The 26,575-nt window shown below is 44.4% G+C and overlaps 1 protein-coding gene across 1 annotated transcript in view; it reads left to right on the forward strand.

Annotated features, from left to right (window-relative positions):
• Positions 1-10,167: 10,167 nt before the first annotated feature.
• LOC119448890 (serine/threonine-protein kinase 19-like) overlaps positions 10,168-26,575 on the forward strand; it is a 41,274-nt gene continuing 24,866 nt past the window's right edge. Inside the window, exons 1-3 of the mRNA XM_049664362.1 lie at positions 10,168-10,436; positions 18,639-18,797; positions 25,919-26,039. Coding sequence (XP_049520319.1) covers positions 25,937-26,039 — 103 coding nt within the window. The 5' untranslated portion in view covers positions 10,168-10,436; positions 18,639-18,797; positions 25,919-25,936. The remainder of the gene's footprint in view (positions 10,437-18,638; positions 18,798-25,918; positions 26,040-26,575) is intronic.

A 26,575-nucleotide genomic window follows, 5' to 3' on the forward strand; every position in this document is an offset into this window, starting at 1 on the left:
AAATATACGCAAACACGCAAGAAAACACGCACACACATTTAACGCAGACGCGAGTAGAACTATTAGGAGTCAGTTCACAAGCAGCTGTGCCTACTTTGTCGTACTTTTTTTTAATGTACATATTGGCTCTGTTGCCTTCACTGTCATAGGAATTTTTTAGTAGCGACATATCACGACAAAGCGTAAAGCTGTGTTGTGGGAAAGCAAGTCGAGCGCTGGCAGCACAACTTATGCGCGATTGTGTCACAGCAGGCATTCTACAGCTGGCGCGTGCAGTGAACGAAGAGTTCTAAACCACACAGCGATGCGAATTCATGCCAAGCTCCCTTGTAACCGCACCAGTGTATCAGTCATAATTTTATACTAGCACTGAGGCTGACATTAAGGAAACAAACACTGCTCCCAAACGCCTGACCGTTAACAATCCCATGACATTCGCTCAAGCAGCGCGTGTTAGTCACTGATTGTTAGCATTGGTGGAAAGATATCAATCGACGGTGCTACACAACACTCTAACGACGCTGCTAGACTCTCGGCTATCTTATCACACTGCTGCCAACGATCGATCGTTTGCACGCTGAGCTGGCAGCAACGAATCTTTGCGTTGGAGGTTGCTTTCACAAATCTTTTCTGTTGAGAAACTCGCAGGTTGGTTTCATCCGCGCACGCTTTTCTCATTTATCCTGATAATGGTTTTGCTCCATCACTTCGCCACATCCGACGAGAAACGCAGGGGCACAGTACACAAACACATCCGCTTCTCACAGTAGGTACCAGACTTTGGCGAACTCTCCTCGTCGTAACTTCACTTAGGAGCAAAACAAAACACCATGGAACAATCACGCACGATGTTTGTTTGGAGTGGTATGTCGCCGCGGGATCCTGTTTCCAGACGAAGCGCAGCGCAGCGTCACCGATGTTCGCTGCAATCTTTCTTCGCCGGCTAACGGCTCTCAACAAACACACGCGGCACAAATTGTGCATCGTAAGCTCACAATAATATTTCCGGCATGACAGACCACCACAAACAATTCGAATACACTCTGACGAAGGGAGACGCACAGAGCTGACGCGACTCGGCCCAGTTCGAAGCGAGGGCGGCAATGTTAGGCATGTTCTCCGTCGGCGGGGTCACCGGCCGTCCGGTTCATGACGTCACCTGAAGTACGCGCCTATTGGTGGAGGCTGGTGTGCATTCGCCTTTGAGGGGCAAATGCCGCTGCCTTCTAAATTTGTATCCGACTATAGGTCAATTAATCACAGGGGACGGTGAACATGAGAAGGAAATTTACAGAAGTATAAAATTAGGTTGGAGTGCATACGGCAGGCATTGCCAAATCTTGACTGGGAGCTTAGCACTGTCGTTTAAAAGAAAAGTGTTTAAAAGAAGACTGGTTGTTTCTTCTGTAGGATGTGCCTTACGGCAAGGAGGATGCCACAGCATTCTGCAGTAAATATGCTTGTATTTTCGTTCATTGTTTTTGATTCGGAGAATTGAGGGCCATGTGCGGCACATGTGACAGCTGAGGACTTGGATGCATCAGTGTAATACTCGGCACACCTGTATTTTGCCTGCAAGTACATAAAGTGCTGATTTATTGCGAGCGGATGCCCATGTTTGCCCACCTCAAGAAATGAGATATCACAGTTCACAGCGTGTATTTCCCACGGCGCAATGGCGTCCTTACGGGACACCACCTGGAGATTGGAGACCGGTATGTGCAGGCTTTCAATGTGTGACGCGACCCTAATGGGATATGGTGGCGTTGCTGATGATCGCCTCAAGAACAGCTGGATGTTATTTGTGTCCCGCAAGAGTTCACCAGATGGATGTTCTGCGTGAGAGAGCACCTTAGTGGCATACACTAAGCTTGTGTACTGCCTTCGCCGTTCCAGTGACCATCTCTTAGCCTCAACATACAGGCTGACTATTGGGCTAGTTCTGAAAGCACCAGTGGCCAGACGGAGCCCAAGGTGGTACACTGGGTCAAGCATCTTTAGCACAGACTTTGACGCTGATTCGTACACTACCGAGCCATAGTCAATACGTGACAGTACAACGCTATTCAGAAGGTTCAGTAAACAGTCACGGTCTGTACCCCATGACTGATGGGAAAGGATCTTTAGTAAGTTCATTGCTTTCAAGCATTTCAATCGCAACTGCTTGATATGTGCAACAAAGGTGAGCTTTTTATCGACCACAACACCTAGGAATTTGTGATCTTGTTTAACGGCTATGGTCTGCCCGTTCAGTGTGATGTTGGGGTCCGGCCTAATGCCACGCTGCTGAGAAAAAGGTAAACAGACGGTTTTGCCACAGTTGAATTTAAACCCGTTTTCATCTGCCCAGCTTGAGAGTTTATTTACCCCCAACTGAATTTGCCGTTCACAGATGGACAAGTTGCAGGATTTGAAACTGATCTGGACATCGTCTACGTAAACAGAGTAAGAGATTGTTTTGGGCAACACACTGCTTAGGGAGTTCATTTTAACTATGAAAAGCGTGCAGCTGAGTACGCCACCTTGAGGAACGCCATTCTCCTGTATGAACCGCTTCGATAGAGCATTTCCAAGACGAACCACGAAGGTGCGTTCGGAGAGGTAGCTTTCTATAGTATTAAGCATGTTTCCCGAGACTCCAAGAGAATGCAGATCACGGAGAATGCCATAACGCCAGGTCGTGTCATAAGCTTTTTCCAGGTCAAAGAATACAGAAAGACAGTGTTGTTTGTGGATAAAGGCATCCCTGACATCAGATTCAAATGCTACAAGCTGGTCAGTTGTCGACCGGCCAGACCTGAATCCAGCTTGACGTTGGTCAAGAAGGCCGTTGTATTCAAGGAAATACACAAGGCGGCGATTTATCCTTTTCTCAAACACCTTGCACAAGCAACTAGTCAAGGCAATGGGCCTGTAGCTAGCTGCAAGTGTGGCTTCCTTTCCTTGTTTAAGAATGGATATGATAACAGCCTCGTTCCAGGCTTTGGGTAGGCGCCCAAAAGACCATATCTTGTTAAACAGAAAGAGGATCGTTATAAGGGTGTGTTCATGTATGTGCTTAAGCATGCCATATGTAATCCTGTCTGGGCCTGCTGCTGAGTTGCCACATGTTCCCAGAGCCGCCTTCAGTTCCTCCATAGTGAAAGGGCTATTGTACCCTCCTGTGGATGGCCTTTTATCACGAATAGGTTTTCGTTCCTCCGCTAGCTTGTGTAGCATGAAGGAGTCTGTATAATGTGCTGAGCTGAAGATATATTCAAAATGTGCTCCTATTGCATCTGCTTGGTGTTCCAGTGTATCACCAGCAGTGCTGACCAGAGGCACTGGGTGAGCACTGCGCCCTTGAAGTGCTCTAAGTCTGTTGTACACTTTATGCTTATCTGTGTAGGAGTTTACAGAGGAGAGGAATGAGCGCCAACTTTCCCGTTTGGATGCACGTCGGATACGCCTGCCATTTGCTTTAGCACGCTTGAAGTCTATTAAATTGTTAACTGTAGGATACCTGCGGAATTTTGACCATGCTTTGTTTAGGTTCTCACGGGCATTCTTGCACTCCGCATTCCACCATGGCCTACGTTTGTTTTGTGTCTTATTTGATGTCTGTGGAATTGATTTCTGTGTGGCTTCTATAATATGCAGGGTGATCATGGATTGTAATTCGTGTATACCTAGGTCTACGGTTGAAGAACTCGGCAGTTTAGAGAGTTCTCGGAACTTCTTCCAATCAGCAGCCTGTTCTTTAAATTTCCTGTGATAATTTAAACCCATATTTATGTTTCCTGTGTGTTTTAAGCAAACAGGAAAGTGGTCGCTTCCATACAGATTATCGATAACAGCCCACTCAGTGGTTGCCAAGAGCACTGGAGAGCCAATAGCAAGGTCTATTGCTGTGTATGAGTTGTGTGCTATATTAAAGTATGTTGGGTCTTTCTTATTAAATATACAGGAACCGGAAGACAATAGAAAATTTTCGATTAGCGCACCTCGGGAATCAGCTCTTGAACATCCCCAAAGTGGGTGGTGTGCATTAAAATCTCCAACCAACATGAATGGACCCGGGAGCTGGTCAATAAGTTTTTCAAATTCTTCGACGGAGAGGTGATGGTCCGGAGGAATGTATAGGGAACATACAGTTATTAATCTTCCAAAAGTTAGAGCCCGTATTGCCACTGCCTCTAAATCGGTAACTAGGGTGATACTCTGACAGGGAATAGTGTTCTGCACGACAATAGCGACGCCACCCGATGAGTGGGCAGTGCCTAGCCTGTCTTTCCGGTATACTGCATATTGTTTTAGAAAGTTTGTGCGTGTTGGGTTTAAGTGTGTTTCCTGTAGGCAAAGTATGTTAGGTTGGTATTGTGCAAGTATTTCATATATGTCATCCAGATTTCTGAGTAGCCCTCGGCAGTTCCAGTGTATAATGCTCTCAGCAGCCATTTTTGCGAGTGATAAGGGGACGGGTTATTCAAATGTCACCGCCTTTATTAGGCGGCTTGACTGGCGGATGTTTTTTCTGTTTGAGGCGGTCTAGAAAACTCCGCCTCTTTTGGGGGGATTCTCTCAGCGTCTGAGACACTGAGGATCCCGGGGTCACTTCCATTGCTTCCGGCGGAGACTCGGAAGCGGATGAGGGTTTGTCAGGAGGGGTTGACTCCCTCTCAGTTGTCTGGGTTGTTCCAGAGGTGTGTGCGAAGTTGACCTCTGGGACTTGAAAGGTTGGTGCAGCCGATGGCTGCTTGCTGGGGGGCCGAGAAAGGTGCGCATCAGCAAAGCTGTATTGCGTGCCCACCGTAACTAGACGCCGCCCGTCCCCCCGGCGCGCTGCGTCAACGTAGGATCTTCCGGAGAGAAGCGAGAGCTTCTTCCGGGCTTCAGGGAATGTGATGTTTTCTGTTACTTTGATTTGAATGATCTTTTTCTCGTTCTGGAACATTTCACAAGTTCGCGAGTACGCAGCGTGCGGCCCATGACAGTTGGGACATTCTGTGTGGGTGGCACTGCAGCTTTCAGTAGGATGCTCGTGAGCACCACACTTTGCACAGGTGAGTTTTCCGCGACATGTGTTTGATCCGTGTCCGTACTTTTGGCACTTAAAACATCTTCTCGGGTTTGGGACATAGGGGCGTACTTTGCAGTGAATGAACTCTGCTTTCACAGCATCTGGTAGACGGGAACGATTAAAGGTCAAGACGATATGGGGTGTCACTACATCTTCGCCGTTGCGCCTTATGGTGATGCGGCGTAGGGCAGTGACACTTTGATCTCTGAAGCCATCAAGGAGGTCTGAGGCTGTTTCACGGATCAGATCACGTTCTGATATAACGCCTTGAACTGTGTTCAGACTGCGGTGGGGGCTAATGGACACCTGTAAATGAGCAAACTGCTTTTGCTTGAGTAGGATGTCAGAATGATCTTTCTGTGACACTTCAACAAGAAGATCGCCGGATGACAGTTTCTTTGCTTCATAGTTTCTTCCTATCATTTTCTGAAGGGTCCTAGCGATAACAAAAACGGACATTGCAGCGACTGAATCGTTGTCTACAAGAGAGTGAATAATCAGGAAACGTGGAAAGTGATCGCAATCGGTTCGAGGTCTCTCACAGCTTTCTTCGGTGCGGCCCCTTTTCAGGGACCGATCGGGTTTTTTGGAAGAAGAAATACTCATGCGATATGGGTATGCTGACGGTTCCTAGAATGTCACCTGTGTTTCACCGTCTTATTCACAGGAAGGTCCCGGGGCTCGCCGCCTGGTAAACAGACGAAGAGCCCGTCGGCCGGAGCTTGACCATGGCCCCGACCGCCACCGTTCATGGTTTCTACCCTTCACCTCAAAACCTTTCGCCACGGTACGGATGACAGCTTCGGTATGGGGGCTAAGGGTCCGTGGTGGCGCCAAGCACCATCACCTTGATACTCAAGGTGCCCTTGCGGGAAATCCGGTGTTGGCATCGGTGTCGTTGTCCGTGAGCGAAAATTTCAGTATATGTTTAGGTATATGTATATTCCACGCCTTGCTATATGACATGCTGTATATGCGTGTTATATTGCCACACAATTCTATCACTTAAGTTGCTCCTACCTTGTCGTACATTCTTGAGAAAGTTATTCCGCGGAATTTTGAGATTGACAGCCCACAAACAAATGCCACGAAACAAAACACCAACAGCGCATGCCTTTTATATTAAATCTTCTCAGACTGAAATATTGAAAGTGCGAAACAATAACAGAAACCTGAAAATAATATTTTTTGCCGCGGCTGTGCATTACCTCCGAGATTGGCCCGCACAAAAGGCTGCGTTTCTACCAGAAAGCTTGCCCTCGTGCATAGTCGCCAGCAGCCTTTCTTAGTGAATATTAAGGTTACATAAGCTGCAGTTGCCGTGAAGCGTGAAACGTAGTCCGGAATCCTTCAGTGCTAACGCGTTGCATTCTTAAAGGCGAAGCTTAAGCGCCCTGCAAGTTTTTAATTTCTATTGTAACACTGTAGTGCTTAGAGCCGTGCCTTCGACAATGATGAGCTTGCATTCCTTTTGTGTGGATACGTGAGCGATACTCGGGAGAGCAGAATTAAGTGGAGGTGTCAACAAATTTGTGTCCCCACTTGCACGGAAATCTAGCCACTGTGTGATGTCATGTGCCAAACGATTTGTGCAACACGTTGTTGCACAGATCCCTCTGTGCTGTGAAACAACTCCAGTGCTGTAAATAATGGGAGATAATGTCGAGAGAAGTCGATGCTTCCATGGCATTCAAAAAAGAACCAGCCACTGCTGTCGAATTTTGAGTGTATTCACTGTTAGCATTGTGAATTGCGCTGTGCGGCTGCACGCGAAACTCTTGGTGTCAGGTGGAGTTCAGTGGTACAGGTTTCACTAAAAGCACAATCTCACGATGTATCAGGCCTCCTCTAGCCAGTATCACTGCTGTGTTGTCAAGAGAAGAGAGTTTGAGCAATCTAAACAAAGTATAGTGCGTGTATGACCTCCTCCATATCTTTGTTCAGAAACTGGACCATCTGCGCAAAATTCTCCCGCACCAAAATCATTTGACGAGTGTCCATTTATATCGGTAATTTTCCTTGTAGATTGCAAGAACTGTTGTTGTACCTTATAGTACTAGAACAAAACGAATATTCTATTAGATAATTTCAAATAGAGAAATCTCCAATCCAATACAAATTGAATAGCAAAAACTTTTCGATTCATGTTCCAAATTTTGAATATTCGCACACTCCTAGTTTGAAATCGTAAGATTAGCTTGTTACCCCTATATATAGCAAATTTTCTTTAACAAAGATGGGTAAGCACTTGGATATGCATCCCATATCACAGCCAGTGAACCATCACTTTCTTTGCGTTGCTACTGTACGAGGTCCTACACTAAAGTTCCGGGAACTTGAAAAGCACGGCCAAACTGAGTGTGGTACATATTCCCGCCGCTAGATGTGGCTAGCAGTATGACTTGCGGATCAGTGTGCTGAACGACTTGCATCTGAGAAGAAGTAGTTTTGCGAAGTGTTGCTTTGCAACTGATTGTTTCAGTAATGTTGCGCATTTTTTAGCAACCGATATGGCAGACTTCAAGGAGCAAAAGATTTCCATCAAGGTTTCTTTTAAACTTGGCAAAACTGCGGCAGAAACTCATCGTGTGCTAGAGGACGCCTTTGGAGTCGATGCCATGAGCGAAAGTAGGGCGTTTTTATGGCATAAACGCTTCAAAAAGGTTCGAATGTGTGTTTACGGCGATGTACGCTCTGGACGGCCATCAACGAGCAAAACCCCGGAAACGATAGCGGAAGTTCGTAAGAGTATCCTTGGAAATCAAAAGCTAAGTATAAAGAATGTCTGCTACATTGTAGGACAATTGGTTGCGCCGCGTAGTGCGAAGAAAAACTGCTCCAGGCGATGACATCAACGCGCGTTGCCTAGCAACCACCTCGCGGAGCGGCGTGTGCTTCGCCTCCTCTCCGTGCCGTGCAGTGGCGTAGCCAGAAATAGTATTCGGGGGGGGGGGGGGGGGGGGCTCACGTTGCAGCACGGCCTCCTCCTTATAGACTCTGTCACGGGATCCAATACATGAATAACTGCATTGAGATTGCCAATGCCAGTGTATGTTAGATGCTCCAAACTAATTATTAAACGTTACGCTATGTCATGACAAGTACAATACCTATTTTTATTGCGATAGCAAATATATGGACATTTCAAGCGGATTTTTGCCGTCACCGTGAGGTTCCGTATAAAGTCCAAGGGCGATAAAATCGTCGCCGCGCCCGTATGTGCGATTCAAAGCGGGCGCGGGACAGGCGCCTTCACGCAGAGCGAACGCACAGCAGAGAGAAAACGCGACTTCCGTCGCGCGAAAGGCCGTGGGGGCATGGGAGGGAGAGAGGGGGGGCGCTGTGCTGCGGCACCAAATGCGTATCTTGCAACATGACGCAAGGGTAACTGGCGACGCAATCTCCCACGCGAAAGGAGCAAAGCCGGAAGGCAGCGCGGGAGGGGGTGCTTTTACTCTGCCAACAAATGCGTTCTTGTACTTTGCGCCTGTGCCGGCTGTCGGTGTTGTCGCGCGCACCGTATCTTGAAAGCGGTCTCCACACGGCTCTGACCTTTGTATGTGATGTGCGTACGCCCCTCAGTTTCCGTTGAAGCGATAGACCGCATGAACCTTCGCTCACTACGGCGGCCGCGCTTCCAAACGCCCCCGTTTTCGCAGTGGTTGTCTGCGATCGTCGAGTCTATTCATGTTTGCTTGTGTGCGCTCACACCACGCTTGTTAATTCAGTTAGTAAGCGAATGTGTCAAGTTCATGCAACCGATAAAACTACTATCCCTACTCCTTATAGCTCTCTACTAATTTGCTATAGCAATTGATGCTTAGCCTTTCGGGCGAAACTGCCACATTTTTTCGTAAAAGAAGATAATCCTATGTCCCAAACATTGTGGCAGAAATAACTGATATCAATGCTTCCGGTTTTTTTTTTGTCTATTAAGTAAAGTAAATATTACACGAACTGGAGAACTATATCAGTTGGAAACCAGCAAAGCAATGCATGCAGCTGATATTAAAAACGTAAAGGCCATGAAATGAACAAGTTGAGGACAAATGTTTTGATCAATCTTTGTCATTCAAGAACCTAGTTTACATTTTTGTGCATATGCAACGGCTAGGGAAAAACCTCAATGACGCTGTCCTTCGTTGCAATGGATTGCTCCGGAGCAGCAGTTACCGGTCGATTATTGTAAATTGCACCGAAATTATAGTCGTAACAGTGAGTACATATAAAAAGCAGAAGTTCTGAAAAATATACATTTGGAATGCGAAGATACAACATGATAAAGGGCAAAAATGTGTCGCCGGAAACAAAGTTCACTGCTTGTATACACAAAACCTCGCAACAAGCTATTTAAATGTACGTATAAGTCTCCAATACATCTACGTATCTAAGCAAACGTCACTGTATACAGGATGTCCCACTGTCCCAGCTATCACACAGCACGATTTAAAAAAGAGGAACGGCATTACACGAAGCAAACCTAGTGCGTATAGTTTACAGTACAGTGGAGTAGCCGCCAGTAATTTTTTTCGTTACTGAGATTTATTAGGTAATTGTAATTATTTATCTAACTCGAGAAGTACTGTCCTAAGTATTAAAGTGTCAATGAGAAAGTTGTAGAGCAACATGAAAAACTCCCGATACAGCTTTCCGTTGCTCAATACGTGCTACATAAAAGTGTCTTTCCGAATGTGAAAGAAGCCCGCGAATACACGCAGAATTGGCGCGCAACTGCCCGCTCGAGGCACTTTGGGGGTAAGCGCGGGCTTCTTTAATTCTCGGAAAAACACTTTTATGCAGCATTTCCCAATTTTTGTTGATCGAATAGCCGGTACTAATGGATAAATTGTGCAATAAAAGCCCTTTTATTCGTTTCCACTACTGTGTTGTCCTTCCTTTGTCCTGTGAGCACGCTTGACAACCCACAATTCAAAATGTAGAATCTGAAACTAGGCTTTTATGCAGTGTGAAATTTTGTTGCAGCTGGCCTTCACGTTTATTTTGCATCGTACGTTTTCATCGAGTTGCAAATAGTTCAGCAAAACAGTTACTAATTATTCACCTAATTATTGTTTTGCTTAAGAAATGTTCATTTTTGTGTGAATATATCTCCATTGCCAGAAATAAACGTGAACAATTTTCCATTTTTATAATGTGGAATGGTGTTTTAAGCAACTCTGGCAATGCATGCATGCTTGAATTTGCAGTACAAACGATTGGACAGAGATGATAATGTAAAGGACGAGGCATAGGTAGTGTGTTTGCAACAAGCTGTCCTGTTTTGACCAACAGAGAATGTTGCTTTTCAAAGTTTCGTTGCGAATATCGTCCCTCAGTGTCTTGTGAAGACATCAGCGACACTGAAAACTCGCTGAATGTGCGTGCCAGTGGGAAGGGCAGTGTTGCAACACGCGAGCACCTTGCACACAAGATTTTGGTTACTCAGTGCTGTGATGCGCGCGTCCGAGTTCTCTACGAAGTGCAGCACTTCGTTGTTGCTGAAGTTCGGAGTAAGCATTCCCAGTAACACCAATGAAAGCCTGAGGAAATTCCCATAGGTGATTTCCTGGCAACATTCAAGCGGCCATTGCTACCTAGCCACAGGAATGCAGACTAGATTCGTCGGCCAGTATAATGTCGAGCTTTAAAATTAAACACTGAGCACCTGGATTTTCCAGTCTGAACATATGCAACAATGAAGCTGCTGTGTGGCCCCCACCAAACTCACGTGCTCAAAGCTGTATCACCTGTTACAGCTTGTCTGAGTCATAAAATAACTGGCCACATGTAACTGATGATTGAAAAGAGTGATTGAATTACAGTTAGCATTCCTGAGTAAAAAAATTCTCAATCAATTACAAAATTTTGAAAAAATGACGTTATTAGATGTCATTCGCTACATGCCAAGTCCGAATAAACAGATGCGCGCTATCAACCCAAATCTAACAAAGGCGCTTCCCACTCGAGCAGCGACAGTGGCAGCTAACTGGCACATGTCCAAGCCGTCTTTCTTAGTTGGAAAGCCTCCATGATTTCCTGTGGTAATTATGGACCCGGAATGTCCTTGTTTCAGTCCAACATGTCATGGGAAACATCCAGTAAGGCTGTTTAGACTGCGTGAGAATGACCGATAGCTACCCGCCATATTTTCCTACAAATATTACTAGTGGCCGCTTTGGAACTGCGATCATTTATCTGCCATATGAATTATGGGTGGTAGCACATGGAATTGTCTGATATTTTTGCTTGTGACTTGTTGAGTTATTCATTGCGCCTCATCATTCTGAATTTTCGAGCAATAATGTTTTCTAAAAACCCAATGCCAGGAAGTTTCTGTACGCATGCATAATGATTGTGAATTGTTGCAATTATAACACTTGCATTTATTTTGTCGAAAATGAATAACTTACGTTACTGAAATAGCGGGAGTACTAACAAACATTAGAACAAGGAGACAGTGGCGTGGCCAGAGGATGGGGGCACAATGGGCAAAGCAGTGCGAATGATAACACAAACGTCGACTATCAGTTGCGCACTGGTGGAAAATGAGGAAGATGCAAAACTTAACTGTGCATGCTCAAGTAAAGGCAGCGCCACCATCAATAATAGACACATGCCGGCATTCACGAAAGGTAACTGTTTAGGCATGACACTTGCTCTTGTGCAAGTTAATCGAAGGCTGACTTACGCACACAATAGTGATATCCCCTGTTTTGGCCATAATGTGTATTTCTTCAATCTTAAGTTTGAATACCAGTATAATATGGCTGCACATTTTGCAGTGCATTTGCGAGCATGACAGTACAACAAAAGGTAAGACTGTGTACCACCGGTCAACACATATTTATGCTCAGTGAATCTTATTGATGCCATGCCCTGTCTGCCATCGATAAATGCAACTACAACTAGAAGCAGCATTATGAACTACGCGCATACGGCATTCTTTGAACCACAAGTAGGTGTGCTTTTGTGCAAAGAGGAGCGCTAAAGTTCTATGGAAGGAAAGAAGAGTACACAAATAAATAGGACGCTTATGTACTCTTCTTTCCTTCTGTGCCAGTTAACACTCCCCTTAGCACACATTTTTTTCTTCCAGTTTGGCTGGTCTTTTTTTTGCTTGGCAGTACATTTTTCTTAATTTATTGCCAGCCATAACATAAATCACCATGCAAATAACGAAGTGTGTGCAATCCCAGACTAAGCTGTAGGACATGAAATCAATTGAGTGGGCTTTATTACTGGTAAGAAAAGCAAATGAGTGGCGTCGTCGGATATGGAGACCTGTCTGTGACTGTTTTGTCTGAACTACTATAAAGAGCAAAGTTAGTGCTCAGTTAATAAATCGTCACCTGAGTAAATAGCATACGATTATTTTTACTTGCAGTGCGTACGGAAATGGTTATTGTCAATTAACCTCATTCATCTTAGCAGCCTTCCCAACTAGACAATGCCACATTGAATGCAGAAAAAACATCAGGGGGGACAACACCTTATGCACAGCCCTCGAAAACTCTCCCCAAAACAGCACCAGAGCCTGCGAATGGTAAGTGGTTGTTTCTCAAGCTTTGCGCCTGGCATCACGTGACAGTCTACCTTACTGTTATGGTTTGGTTGCACAGTTCAGACCACTCAAAAGCTTTCCTGCACCATATGGTGCACAACCTTTATTTTGAAAATGTCAGCGTTTCCTTTTCAATGACACAGCGTTAAGGGCCCCGTGCGGCAGAAATCCGGTGTTGGCATCCGCGTCGTTGTCCGTGAGCGAAAATTTCCGTATATGTTTAGGTATATGTATATGCCACGCCTTGCTATATGACATGCGGTATATGCGTGTTATATTGCCACACAATTCCATCACTTAAGTTGCTCCTATCTTGTCTTACATTCTTAACAAAGTTATTCCGCGGAATTTTGAGATTGACAGCCCACAAACGTCACGGAACAAAACACCAACAGCGCATGCCTTTTATGTTAAATCTTCTCAGACTGAAATATTGAAAGTGCGAAACAATAACAGAAACCTGAAAATAATATTTTTTGGCGCGGCTGTGCATTACCTCCGGGATTGGCCCACACAAAAGGCTGCGTTTCTACCAGAAAGCTTGCCCTCGTGCATAGCGTTCGCCAGCAGCGTTTCCTAGTGAACATTACGGTTACATAAGCTGCAGTGTCCGTGACGCATGAAAAATAGTCAGGAATCTTTCAGTGCTAACGCGTTGCATTCTTGAAGGCGAAGCTTAAGAGTCCTGCAAGTTTTTAATGCTTTTGTAACACTGTAGAGCTTAGAGCCGTGCCTTCGACAATGATGAGCTTGTATTCCTTTTGTGTGGATACGTGAGCGATACTCGGGAGAGCAGAATTAAGTGGAGGTGTCAGCAGATTTGTGTCCCCACTTGCACGGAAATCTAGCCACTGTGTGATGTCATGTGCCAAACGATTTGTGCAACACGTTGTTGCACAGATCCCTCTCTGCTGAGAAACAACTCCAGTGCTGTAAATAATGGGAGATAATGTCGAAAGAAGTCGATGCTTCCATGGCATTCAAAAAAGAACCAGCCACTGCTGTCGAATTTTGAGTGTATTCACTGTTAGCATTGTGAATTGCGCTGTGCGGCTGCACGCGAATCTCTTGGTGTCAGGTGGAGTTCAGTGGTACACGTGTCACTAAAAGCACAATTTCACGATATATCAGGCCTCCTCTAGCCAGTATCACTGCTGTGTTGTCAAGAGAAGAGAGTTTGAGCAATCTAAACAAAGTATAGTGCGCGTATGACCTCCTCCATATCTTTATTCAGAAGCTGGACCATCTGCGCAAAATTCTCCCGCACCAGAATCATTTGACGAGTGTCCATTTATATCGGTAATTTTCCTTGTAGATTGCAAGAACTGTTGTTGTACCTTATAGTACTAGAACAAAACGAATATTCTATTAGATAATTTCAAATAGAGAAATCTCCAATCCAATACAAATTGAATAGCAAAAACTTTTCGATTCATGTTCCAAATTTTGAATATTCGCACACTCCTAGTTTGAAATCGTAAGATTAGCTTCTAACCCCTATATATAGCAAATTTTCTTTAACAAAGATGGGTTAGCACTTGCATATGCATTCCATTTCACCGCCAGTCAACCATCACTTTCTTTGCGTTGCTACTGTGCGAGGTGCTACCTTAAGTTCCGGGAACTTGAAAAGCACGGCCAAACTGAGTGTGGTACATATTCCCGCCGCTAGATGTGGCTAGCAGTATGACTTGCGGATCAGTGTGCTGAACGACATGCATCTGAGAAGAAGTAGTTTTGCGAAGTGTTGCTTTGCAACTGATTGTTTCAGTAATTTTGCGCATTTTTTAGCAACCGATATGGCAGACTTCAAGGAGCAAAAGATTTCCATCAAGGTTTCTTTTAAACTTGAAAAAACTGCGGCAGAAACTCATCATGTGCTAGAGGACGCTTTTGGAGTCGATGCCATGAGCGAAAGTAGGGCGTTTTTATGGCATAAACGCTTCAAAAAGGGTCGAATGTGTGTTTATGGCGATGTATGCTCTGGACGGCCAGCAACGAGCACAACCCCGGAAACGATAGCGGAAGTTCGTAAGAGTATCCTTGGAAATCACAGGCTAACTATATAAAATGTCTGCTACATTGTAGGACAATTGGTTGCGCCGCGTAGTGCGAAGAAAAACTGCTCGAGGCGATGACACCAACGCGCGTTGCCTAGCAACCACCTCGCGGAGCGGCGTGTGCTTCGCCTCCTCTCCGTGCCGTGCAGTGGCGTAGCCAGAAATAGTATTCGGGGGGGGGGGGGGGGGGGCTCACGTTGCAGCACGGCCTCCTCCTTATAGACTCTGTCGCGGGATCCAACACATGAGTACCTGCATTTAGATTGCCAATGCCAGTGTATGTTAGATGCTCCAAACTAATTATTAAACGTTACGCTGTGTCGTGACAAGTACAATCCCTATTTTTATTGCGATAGCCATTATATGGACATTTCAAGCGGATTTTTGCCGTCGCCGTCACCGTGAGGTTCCGTTTAAAGTCCAAGGGCGATAAAATCGTCGCCGCGCCCGTATGTGCGAGTCAAAGCGGGCGGGGGACACGCGCCTTCACTCAGAGCGAACGCACAGCAGAGAGAAAACGCGACTTCCGTCGCGCGAAAGGCCGTGGGGGTATGGAAGGGAGAGAGGGGGGGCGGCGCTGTGCTGCGGCACCAAATGCGTATCTTGCAACATGACGCAAGGGTAACTGGCGACGCAATCTCCCACGCGAAAGGAGCAATGCCGGAAGGCAGCGCCGGGGGGGGGGGGGGGGGGCGACTTCTACTCGGCCAACAAATGCGTTCTTGTACTTTGCGCCTGTGCCGGCTGTCGGTGTTGTCGCGCGCACCGTATCTTGAAAGCGATCTCCACACGGCTCTGACCTTTGTATGCGCTGTGCGTACGCCCCTCAGTTTCCTTTGAAACGATAGACCGCACGAACCTTCGCTCACTACGGCGGCCGCGCTTCCCCACGCCCCCGTTTTCACAGTGGTTGTCTGCGGTCGTCGAGTCTATTCATGTTTGCTTGTGTGCGCTGACACCACGCTTGTTAATTCAGTTAATAAGCGAATGTGTCAAGTTCATGCAACCGATAAAACTACTATCCCTACTCCTTATAGCTCTCTACTCATTTGCTATCGCAATTGATGCTTCGCCTTTCGGGCGAAACTGCCACATTTTTTCGTAAAAGAAGATAATCCTATGTCCCAAACGTTGTGGCAGAAATAACTGATATTAATGCTTCCGTTTTTTTTTGTCTATTAAGTAAAGTAAATATTACACGAACTGGAGAACTATATCAGTTGGAAACCAGCAAAGCAATGCATGCAGCTGATATTAAAAACGTAAAGGCCATGAAATGAACAAGTTGAGGACAAATGTTTTGATCAATCTTTGTCATTCAAGAACCTAGTTTACATTTTTGTGCATATGCAACGGCCAGGGAAAAACCTCAATGACGCTGTCCTTCGTTGCAATGGATTGCTCCGGAGCAGCAGTTACCGGTCGATTATTGTAAATTGCACCGAAATTATAGTCGTAACAGTGAGTACATATAAAAAGCAGAAGTTCTGAAAAATATACATTTGAAATGCGAAGATACAACATGATAAAGGGCAAAAAAGTGTCGCCGGAAACAAAGTTCACTGCTTGTATACACAAAACCTCGCAACAAGCTATTTAAATGTACGTATAATACTCCAATACATCTACGTATCTAAGCAAACGTCACTGTATACAGGATGTCCCACTGTCCCAGCTATCACGCAGCACGATTTCAAAAAGAGGAACGGCATTACACGAAGCAAACCTAGTGCGTATAGTTTACAGTACAGTGGAGTAGCCGCCAGTAATTTTTTTCGATACTGAGATTTATGAGGTAATTGTAATTATTTATCTAACTCAAGAAGTACTGTCCTAATTATCAAAGTGTCAATGAGAAAGTTGTAGAGCAAAATGAAAAACTTCTGATACAGCTTTCCGTTGCTCAATACGTGCTACATAAAAGTGTCTTTCCGAATGTGAAAGAAGCCCGCGAATACACGCAGAATTGCCGCGCAAACTGCCCGCTCCAGGCACTTTGGGGGTAAGCGCGGGCTTCTTTCATTCTCGGAAAAACATTTTATGCAGCATTTCCAAATTTTTGTTGATCGAATAGCCGGTACTAATGGATAAATTGTGCAATAAATGCCCTTTTATTCGTTTCCACTACTGTGTTGTCCTTCCTTTGTCCCGTGAGCACGCTTGACAACCCACAATTCAAAATGTAGAATCTGAAACTAGGCTTTTATGCAGTGTGAAATTTTGTTGCAGCTGGCCTTAACGTTTATTTTGCATCGTACGTTTTCATCGAGTTGCAAATAGTTCAGCAAAACAGTTACTAATTATTCACCTAATTATTGTTTTGCTTAAGAAATGTGTATTTTTGTCTGAATTTTTGTCTGATGATTGAAAAGAGTGATTGAATTACAGTTAGCATTCCTGATTTAAAAAATTCTCAATCAATTACAAAATTTTGAAAAAACGACGTTATTAGATGTCATTCGCTACATGCCAAGTCCGAATAAACAGATGCGCGCTATCAACCCAAATCTAACAAAGGCGCTTCCCACTCGAGCAGCGACAGTGGCAGCTAACTGGCACATGTCCAAGCCGTCTTTCTTAGTTGGAAAGCCTCCATGATTTCCTGTGGTAATTATGGACCCGGAATGTCCTTGTTTCAGTCCAACATGTCATGGGAAACATCCAGTAAGGCTGTTTAGACTGCGTGAGAATGACCGATAGCTACCCGCCATATTTTCCTACAAATATTACTAGTGGCCGCTTTGGAACTGCGATCATTTATCTGCCATATGAATTATGGGTGGTAGCACATGGAATTGTCTGATATTTTTGCTTGTGACTTGTTGAGTTATTCATTGCGCCTCATCATTCTGAATTTTCGAGCAATAATTTTTTCTAAAAACCCAATGCCAGGAAGTTTCTGTACATGCATAATGATTGTGAATTGTTGCAATTATAACACTTGCATTTATTTTGTCGAAAATGAATGACTTACGTTACTGAAATAGCGGGAGTACTAAGAAACATTAGAACAAGGAGACAGTGGCGTGGCCAGAGGATGGGGGCACAATGGGCAAAGCAGTGCAAATGATAACACAAACGTCGACTATCAACTGAAAGGTTGCGCACTGCTGGAAAATGAGGAAGATGCAAAACTTAACTGTGCATGCTCAAGTAAAGGCATCGCCCCCATCAATAATAGACACATGCCGGTATTCACGAAAGGTAACTGTTTAGGCATGAAACTTACTCTTGTGCAAGTTAATCGAAGGCTGACTTACGCACACAATAGTGATATGCCCTGTTTTAGCCATAATGTGTATTTCTTCAATCTTAAGTTTGAATACCAGTATAATATGGCTGCACATTTTGCAGTGCATTTGCGAGCATGAGAGTACAACGAAAGGTAAGACTGTGTACCACCGGTCAACAAATATTTATGCTCAGTGAATCTTATTGATGCCATGCCCTGTCTGCCATAGATAAATGCAACCACAACTAGAAGCAGCATTATGAACTACGTGCATACGGCATTCTTTGAACCACAAGTAGGTGTGCTTTGTGCGAAGAGGAGCGCTAAAGTTCTACGGAAGGAAAGAAGAGTACACAAATAAATAGGACGCTTATGTACTTTTCTTTCCTTCTGTGCCACTTAACACTCCCCTTAGCACAAATTTTTTTTCTTCCAGTTTGGCTGGTCTTTTTTTTTGCTTGGCAGTACATTTTTCTTAATTTATTGCCAGCCATAACAAAAATCACCATGCAAATAACGAAGTGTGTGCAATCCCAGACTAAGCTGTAGGACATGAAATCAATTGAGTGGGCTTTATTACTGGTAAGAAAAGCAAATGAGTGGCGTCGTCGGATATGTAGACCTGTCTGTGACTGTTTTTGTCTGAACTACTATAAAGAGCAAAGTTAGTGCTCAGTTAATAAATCGTCACCTGAGTAAATAGCATACGATTATTTTTCCTTGCAGTGCGTACGGAAATGGTTATTGTCAATTAACCTCATTCATCTTAGCAGCCTTCCCAACTAGACAATGCCACATTGAATGCAGAAAAAACATCAGGCGGGACAACACCTTATGCACAGCCCTCGAAAACTCTCCCCAAAACAGCACCAGAGCCTGCGAATGGTAAGTGGTTGTTTCTCAAGCTTTGCGCCTGGCTGCACGTGACAGTCTACCTTACTGTTATGGTTTGGTTGCACAGTTCAGACCACTCAAAAGCTTTCCTGCACCATATGGTGCACAACATTTATTTTGAAAATGTCAGCGTTTGCTTTTTAATGACACAGCGTTAAGGGCCCCATGCGGCAGAAATCCGGTGTTGGCGTCCGCGTCGTTGTCCGTGAGCGAAAATTTCCGTATATTTTTACGTATATGTGTATGCCACGCCTTGCTATATGACATGCTGTATATGCGTGTTGTATTACCACACAATTCCATCACTTAAGTTGCTCCTATCTTGTCTTACATTCTTAACAAAGTTATTCCGCGGAATTTTGAGATTGACAGCCCACAAACAAATGTCACGGAACAAAACACCAACAGCGCATGCCTTTTATGTTAAATCTTCTCAGACTGAAATATCGAAAGTGCGAAACAATAACATAAACCCGAAAATAATATTTTTTGGCGCGGCTGTGTATTACCTCCGAGATTGGCCCACACAAAAGGCTGCGTTTCTACCAGAAAGCTTGCCCTCGTGCATAGCGTTCGCCAGCAGCGTTTCCTAGTGAACATTACGGTTACGTAAGCTGCAGTTGCCGTGAAGCGTGAAAAGTAATCAGGAATCTTTCAGTGCTAACGCGTTCCATTCTTAAAGGCGAAGCTTAAGCGTCCTGCAAGTTTTTTAATGCTTTTGTAACACTGTAGTGCTTAGAGCCGTGCCTTCCACAATGATGAGCTTCCATTCCTTTTGTATGGATACGTGAGCGATACTTAAGTGGAGGTGTCAGCATATTTGTGTCCCCACTTGCACGGAAATCTATCCACTGTGTGATGTCATGTCCCAAACGATTTGTGCAACACGTTGTTGCACAGATCCCTCTGTGCTGAGAAACAACTCCAGTGCTGTAAATAATGGGAGATAATGTCGAGTGAAGTCGATGCTTCCATGGCATTCAAAAAAGACCCAGTCACTGCTGTCGAATTGTGAGTGTATTCACTGTTAGCATTGTGAATTGCGCTGTTCGGCTGCACGCGAAACTCTTGGTGTCAGGTGGAGTTCAGTGGTACACGTGTCACTAAAAGCACAATTTCACGATTGTACTTCTACTCGGCCAACAAATGCGTTCTTGTAGTTTGCGCATGTGCCGGCTGTCGGTGTTTTCGCGCGCACCGTATCTTGAAAGCGATCTCCACACGGCTCTGACCTTTTTATGCGCTGTGCGTACGCCCCTCAGTTTGCGTTGAAGCGATAGACCGCACGAACCTTCGCTCACTGCGGCGGCCGCGCTTCCCCACGCCCCCGTTTTCACAGTGGTTGTCTGCGGTCGTCGAGTCTATTCATGTTTGCTTGCGTGCGCTGACACCACGCTTGTTAATTCAGTTAGTAAGCGAATGTGTCAAGTTCATGCAACCGATAAAACTACTATCCCTACTCCTTATAGCTCTCTACTAATTTGCTATCGCAATGGATGCTTCGCCTTTCGGATGGAACTGCGACATTTTTAATTCAATTAGTAAGCGAATGTGTCAAGTTTATGCAGCCGATAAAACTACTATCTCTACTCCTTATAGCTCTCTACTAACTTGCTATTGCAATTGATGCCTCGCCTTTCGGGCGAAAATGCCACATTTTTTCGTAAAATAAGATAATCCTATGTCCCAAACTTTGTGCCAGAAATAACTGATATCAATGCTTCCGCGTTTTTTTGTCTATTAAGTAAAGTAAATATAACACGAACTGGAGAACTAAATCAGTTGGAATCCAGCAAAGCAATGCATGCAGCTGATATGAAAACCGTAAAGGCCATGAAATGAACAAGTTGAGGACCAATATTTTGATCAACCTTTGTCATTCAAGAACCTTGTTTACATTTTTGTGCATATGCAACGGCCAGGGAAAAACCTCTATGACGCTGTCCTTCGTTGCAATGGATTGCTCCGGAGCAGCAGTTACCGGTCGTGTATCGTAATTGCACCGAAATTATATTCGTAACAGTGAGTACATATCAAAAGCAGACGTTCTGAAAAATATACATTAGAAATGCGAAGATACAACTTGATAAAGGGCAAAAAAGTGTCGCCGGAAACAAAGTTCACTGCGTGTATACACAAAACCTCGCAACAAGGTATTTAAATGTACGTATAAGTCTGCAATACAACTACGTATCTAAGCAAACGTCACTGTATACAGGATGTCCCACTGTCCCAGCTATCACACAGCATGATTTAAAAAAGAGGAACGGCGTTACATGAAGCAAAGCTAGTGCGTAGTGTTTACAATACGGTGGAGTAGCCACCAGTAATTTTTTTCTTACTGAGATTTAATTAGGTAATTGTAATTATTTATGTAACTCGAGAAGTACTGTCCTAATTATCAAAGTGTCAATGAGAAAGTTGTAGAGTAACCTGAAAAACTCCTGATACAGCTTTCTGTTGCTCAATACGTGCTACATAAAAGTGTTTTTCCGAATGTGAAAGAAGCCCGCGAATACACGCAGAATTGCCGCGCAACTGGCCTCTCGAGGCACTTTGCGGGTATTCGCGGGCTTCTTTCACGCTCGGAAAAACACTTTTATGCAGCACGTATTGAGGAACAGAAAGCTGTATCGGGAGTTTTTCATGTTGCTTTACAACTTTCTCATTGACACTTTGATAATTAGGACAGTGCTTCTCGAGTTAGATAATTAAATACAATTACCTAAATAAATCTCAGTAACGAAATAATTACTAGCGGCCACTCCACTGTACTGAAAACAATACGCACTAGGTTTGTTTCGCGTAACGCCTTTCCTCTTTTTTTAAACTGTGCTGCGTCATAGCTAGGACACCCTGTATAACGCGTCAAAGACAAACATGTTGCGCAGTCCCAGATAGTAAACTTTACGCATAGAAAGACAGACGATCCAGGCAAGAACAAAACTATGATCGCAGAAATCGTGATAAGTAGTTGGGCGATGCTGCGTTCGCGACAGCACCACATGGGTAGAATAATAGAGGAAGGTGCAGAAATCAGTGCGACAATGTGTATTTTAACTGTCTGCACAGCGGCAACAATTTTACTGCACCCAAAAATTAAATAAGGATATTGCTTTGTTTCAAAAAAAGTAAAAGCAGGTAGCTAAAAAGGAAAGAAAAGGACAAACGAAAGCCGCAGATGATGCCGCAAGTTGAACTATTCAATATCCGAGTGTGTTTGTTGGGAAACGCCGCCTTGGTCGGGCTTTCAATGAGCAAGGTCGGTCAACACTGTTTATTCACGTCCTCGTAATATTCATATTCGCATGATAATTTTGATCATGATGCTAACTGTTAGAATAAACGGCGAACATTTCTGTGGTTTTAAAAGCTCATGAACAGTCATGCGTTTTCCTAATTACGAGTTTATGGACCTGAAGGAACACAGCTTTTTACTTGCATTGATTTTTGCTGCTTCGCTATCTGAAGGACAAACTTCACTTGGCGGGGAAGTTTAGTGAAGCCGGCAATGACTTCGAGCACGTTGATTCCTCAGATATTGTAGAGCGCAAGTAGTTTTTTTAGTAATCTCATGTTTGAAAATATTCTCTCTGCGCTGGCAGTGGTCACAGGAAGGGTGACTGATTCTGCAGCAGTTTGTACACATTTACAGAAAACCTGCAGTCGCAATGAAAGAGGGCATCTATTCCGGTGGTAAAACCTAAAAACACTTCTTCGATATCGCTGGCATCCTTGTTTATATACCTTGCCCAAAGTGGAAACAGTAAGCTGTTCGATTCCAGAAATATCTGTCCTTTCGTCAGCAAGTACGGAGAAGCAGCCTGCAGCGTTTATACTTTTATCAGCTCGTATGCTCACAGCGTTTATCAGCTCGTAGCCGGATGTTTTTATCAGCTCGTAGCTCACAGCGTTTATCAGCTCGTATGCTAAGAAGTGCTGTGAAAATACCAGTACTTTCAGCGGGGGCTTTCCTTAAATCCACAGAACCACTGTCCCTATGGCCACGGAGAGCCAGACCCTGTCGCCCGCAAGAAAGAACTGCCTCAAAAATAGGCCGTTAACTTTCTTTTATTTCTCTTATTTTACTTTGCCTGCCCTGGTCCAGCTGATCGATCACATTGGGCGTGCTTCCTGAAAATGTTTGAAGAACATTATCAGCTGCCAGCTGACAGTCAAGGTGACATTTAGCATTTGTTGTGTGTGTGGAAGATTGCGAGCGCGTGCTTCCGTTTCTGGAACGGCTTGGACACGAGGGCTCCAGTGCGCGAATATTGGCCCAAGTTTATAAGAACTTTGAACCCATAAAGTTCTGTAATTGAAAATCTAAAGCACGCCTTTGGAAATTTCAGTGCACCTTTCACGTTAAAAGTTTATGAGAACTTTATTCCCATAAGGTTTCGTAATTGAAATCCATGCGCTGCATAAATTCCGATGCCGCTGCGAGATACCGCGAAGCACCGACTCGCGATCGAAAAGCCCTTGAAACTTTGTGCTCGAATGGGCCTCCTTGCGTTATGTGACTCCAGGTTTATGGGCAATGCCACGAAATCGCAATGTTCGTGCCGAAGTGCCTTTTCGTGCGCAAAAAAAAAGAACAACAATTGTAGACAAAATCCAGAATGATTCCCGGCGCCGCTGGTTGTTTTGGTCGGTGGTGCATAACATCCCGAAAAAATTTCGGAGGGGAGGGGCTCAAGCCCCATCAGCACCCTGGATACGCCCCTGGTGCCGTGCACATGTTGCCTTGACATGAGACTTTAAGGAGAGGGAAGGAGGTGCATGCGCGTGGCGAGCGCTATACTCAGGAAAGAGAAAGAGAAAATGAGAGCGAGCGAGAGACAAAGAAATTGTAGCAGCACCAACGAGGCAACGCGCAGAGCTGCTGCCGACGCCGTCGGCATTTCTCCGTTTCCCCGCGTTCGCGCCGAACGTGCGCGGTGTCTGTGACTGCAGCAGGCGCCTCTGGCGGCGGCTCAGCACTTTTCGACCAGCCACGCCCCGGCTAGTGTGGAGGCGCAGCTTGGCCGCGACGTCACCGGGGAGATAAAGGTTGGAACCGCCGCGTTGGCGGCAGAACTCTCGTTGACTCTCTGGCGAAGCCGTGACATGGGACGACCAAAGAAGATACGGACACCCGAAGAAGCCGCTCATCTTGAAGCGCGTCACGCCACCAAGCGAGAATCTGCGCGTCGGCGGCGAGTCGATTCGGATTACCGTGCCTAGCAGCACTTGGCATTTTCTAGCAAAACTTAGCCAAGCCTTGAAAAACCTGGAAGAAGTTATGTCGATCACCACCTCCGCTGTTTACTCCAGCCTTGCACCACTAGTGCAAGCTGCCCACATTTTCTTTTACCTACATGGAATTGTCCACATCTATTTCGTACCTTCTGGACAAACCGTGTATAGCTAGCCTTACTGTGACGTTTTGAGGTGCTTAAAAGAGAGCATTCATCGCAAACGTCCGGAGAAGTGGAAGAACAACTGGCTTCATCGAGACAACACGCCCGCTCACACATCACTCATTGATCTACCGTTCCCGACTTCCGAACAAATCACAGTACTTCCGCACCCACCCTATTTATTTATTTATTTATTTATTTATTTATTTATTTATTTATTTATTTATTTATTGAAAATACCCTCAGGTCCATATGGCATTAAATATGGGAGTGGTTACAGACTAGTATAGAAATGGAAATATTTTTAAATCACAACGCATTCTTTCAGTTCCGATATTGCGCAACTACAAAATTGCTGTTTCAATAAATAACATAACCAATAGAAATTCACCTCTGCCTGTTGATCTTCTTTTTTTCATTCCTATACGCAATACGTGACATGCTTCAAACGGTAACTTTAATCTGCCAAAATGTCATAATGGTTATGGCGAAAGACTAATAGAATTTAATGGAGCTAAAATATGGAACATGATCCCCCTTGAGATTAAAATTGCACTTAATTTCAGCATGGCATGCAAATCATTTTGCTATCAATTAAATATTTGTAAACCTGTGTGCATTTTAGTAGAAATTGTTTGAGATGATTTTCTTTGTCTTCTTTTAATAAGTACAAATGTATTACAAAAGTAAATGTATACGTACACTTGTATGTATTAATATGATCGTTTTTCTTTTTGTTTCCTCATTGCTGTTCTGTACATTCTTTGTTGCACATTGTATTGGACCGACCACTAACCACTTTAGGCTGTCAGTCCAAATAATCGCTGTATATGCAGTTTCTGTTCATGAAAAATAAACTTATATTGATTGATTGATTGATTGAAACGAACAAGGCATTGAGTTCTGGTAATACAATGATTTTCCTGATTATACAATGTTAGCTAATGTTTCGCTAAAAAGTTTACTGTCGGTGATGGCTACGATACTTGAGGGAAGATGGTTCCATTCCCGATATCTACGGGGGATGAAAGACAGAAGGTCGGCAACCCGCAGTCTCAGGATTTCTCGTTTTAGTTGACGTTGAGATGACATGCAGATTACTAGACCGTCTGAAGACTACCCAAGGTGGTTCTGGAAAGATCACTTTAAGGTGATCACTCTGTGCTAGTATATTGAAATATTTTAAAGCACTGACGAAACATTTGGAACCGATGCTGAGTGCATCAGAACAAGGGTGCTTTGTGTCTGAATGGAGGATTGCCTTTTTGCGCGAAACAAATCGTTCCGATTCAGTGCATCGGCCCTTTTAACAGCATCATCCACAATACGACGTTGGTATTCCTGCTGGGTTAAAGCAAAACTTTTTATAAAAGTCTGACAGTTCCTAGCAAAGCTTCTTAAAGCGCAGTGCCTGGCTATATGGCTGTGTGCTAAACGCTTATATAAGCGTTTTCTTTCAATAACGAAATTTCTTGTGAATACAGTGCATGTTGTTATTTTCTTCACCTCTCTTCCTTCGTCTGTGTTGCATCGTGCTACCAAGGCATTGCTATGAATCTACAGCAACTTGCCCACCTTTCAGACATTCTGCCCTAAGTGTTATTCATTACTGACTTTTTTATATTCCATATGTATCTTGCCAATAGCTTATGATTATACTACACAAGAATAGCTTTGCGTCTATGAATGAAACAGGAGCTCCACTTTCAGGGTCTCTATAAGTGATGAATGCCGCTTCCTGATCCGCGAGCCAGAGGTGGATCCTGGGCAGCCGCCACGGAGGAGGGCTCAACAAAATATGCAGAAGAAAAGGGGGAGCTCACTGCATACTGTGAGCGCTAAAATGCCGCCTTTCTCAATGGAGGCCCGAGCCCCCAGGGCTCAGAATCTGCCAGTACCACATGCTCATTTCATCCTAAACATCGGCGAGCAGACACCCAACACAATTAAGCCATGCACAGATACTTCTGTAACTAGCTTAGTACCACGTTTTTGTGGTTCTTATATATTCCCATTACTTTCACTGTGCTAAGGCAGTCAGTGTGTAGCAATACAGCTTTATGAATGCTTATGCCTGTAATATATTTTATAGCGAAAATAACTGTTACTGCTTTGGATGTAAGGATGCTTGCTTGCACATTGACAGCCTCACGTGCATTAAAAGAAGGTCACAGAGTTGCAAACAATACTCTTGCTTGTTATCTTGAGGTGTCAGTGAAGAACTCTGCATACATGCTTACATTTCAGTTCTAGATAGTGCAGTTGTATTTATGCACACCTAGCACATGCTTGGAAGTTTAACAAATGCGGTGCCGCACTCTTTGCAATGCCAATGTCAAGGTGACAAATGCTTAGCAGGGGTCAATT

The sequence above is a fragment of the Dermacentor silvarum genome, chromosome 1 (genome assembly GCF_013339745.2).
Source record: "Dermacentor silvarum isolate Dsil-2018 chromosome 1, BIME_Dsil_1.4, whole genome shotgun sequence".
Taxonomy (NCBI): Eukaryota; Metazoa; Arthropoda; class Arachnida; order Ixodida; family Ixodidae; genus Dermacentor; species Dermacentor silvarum.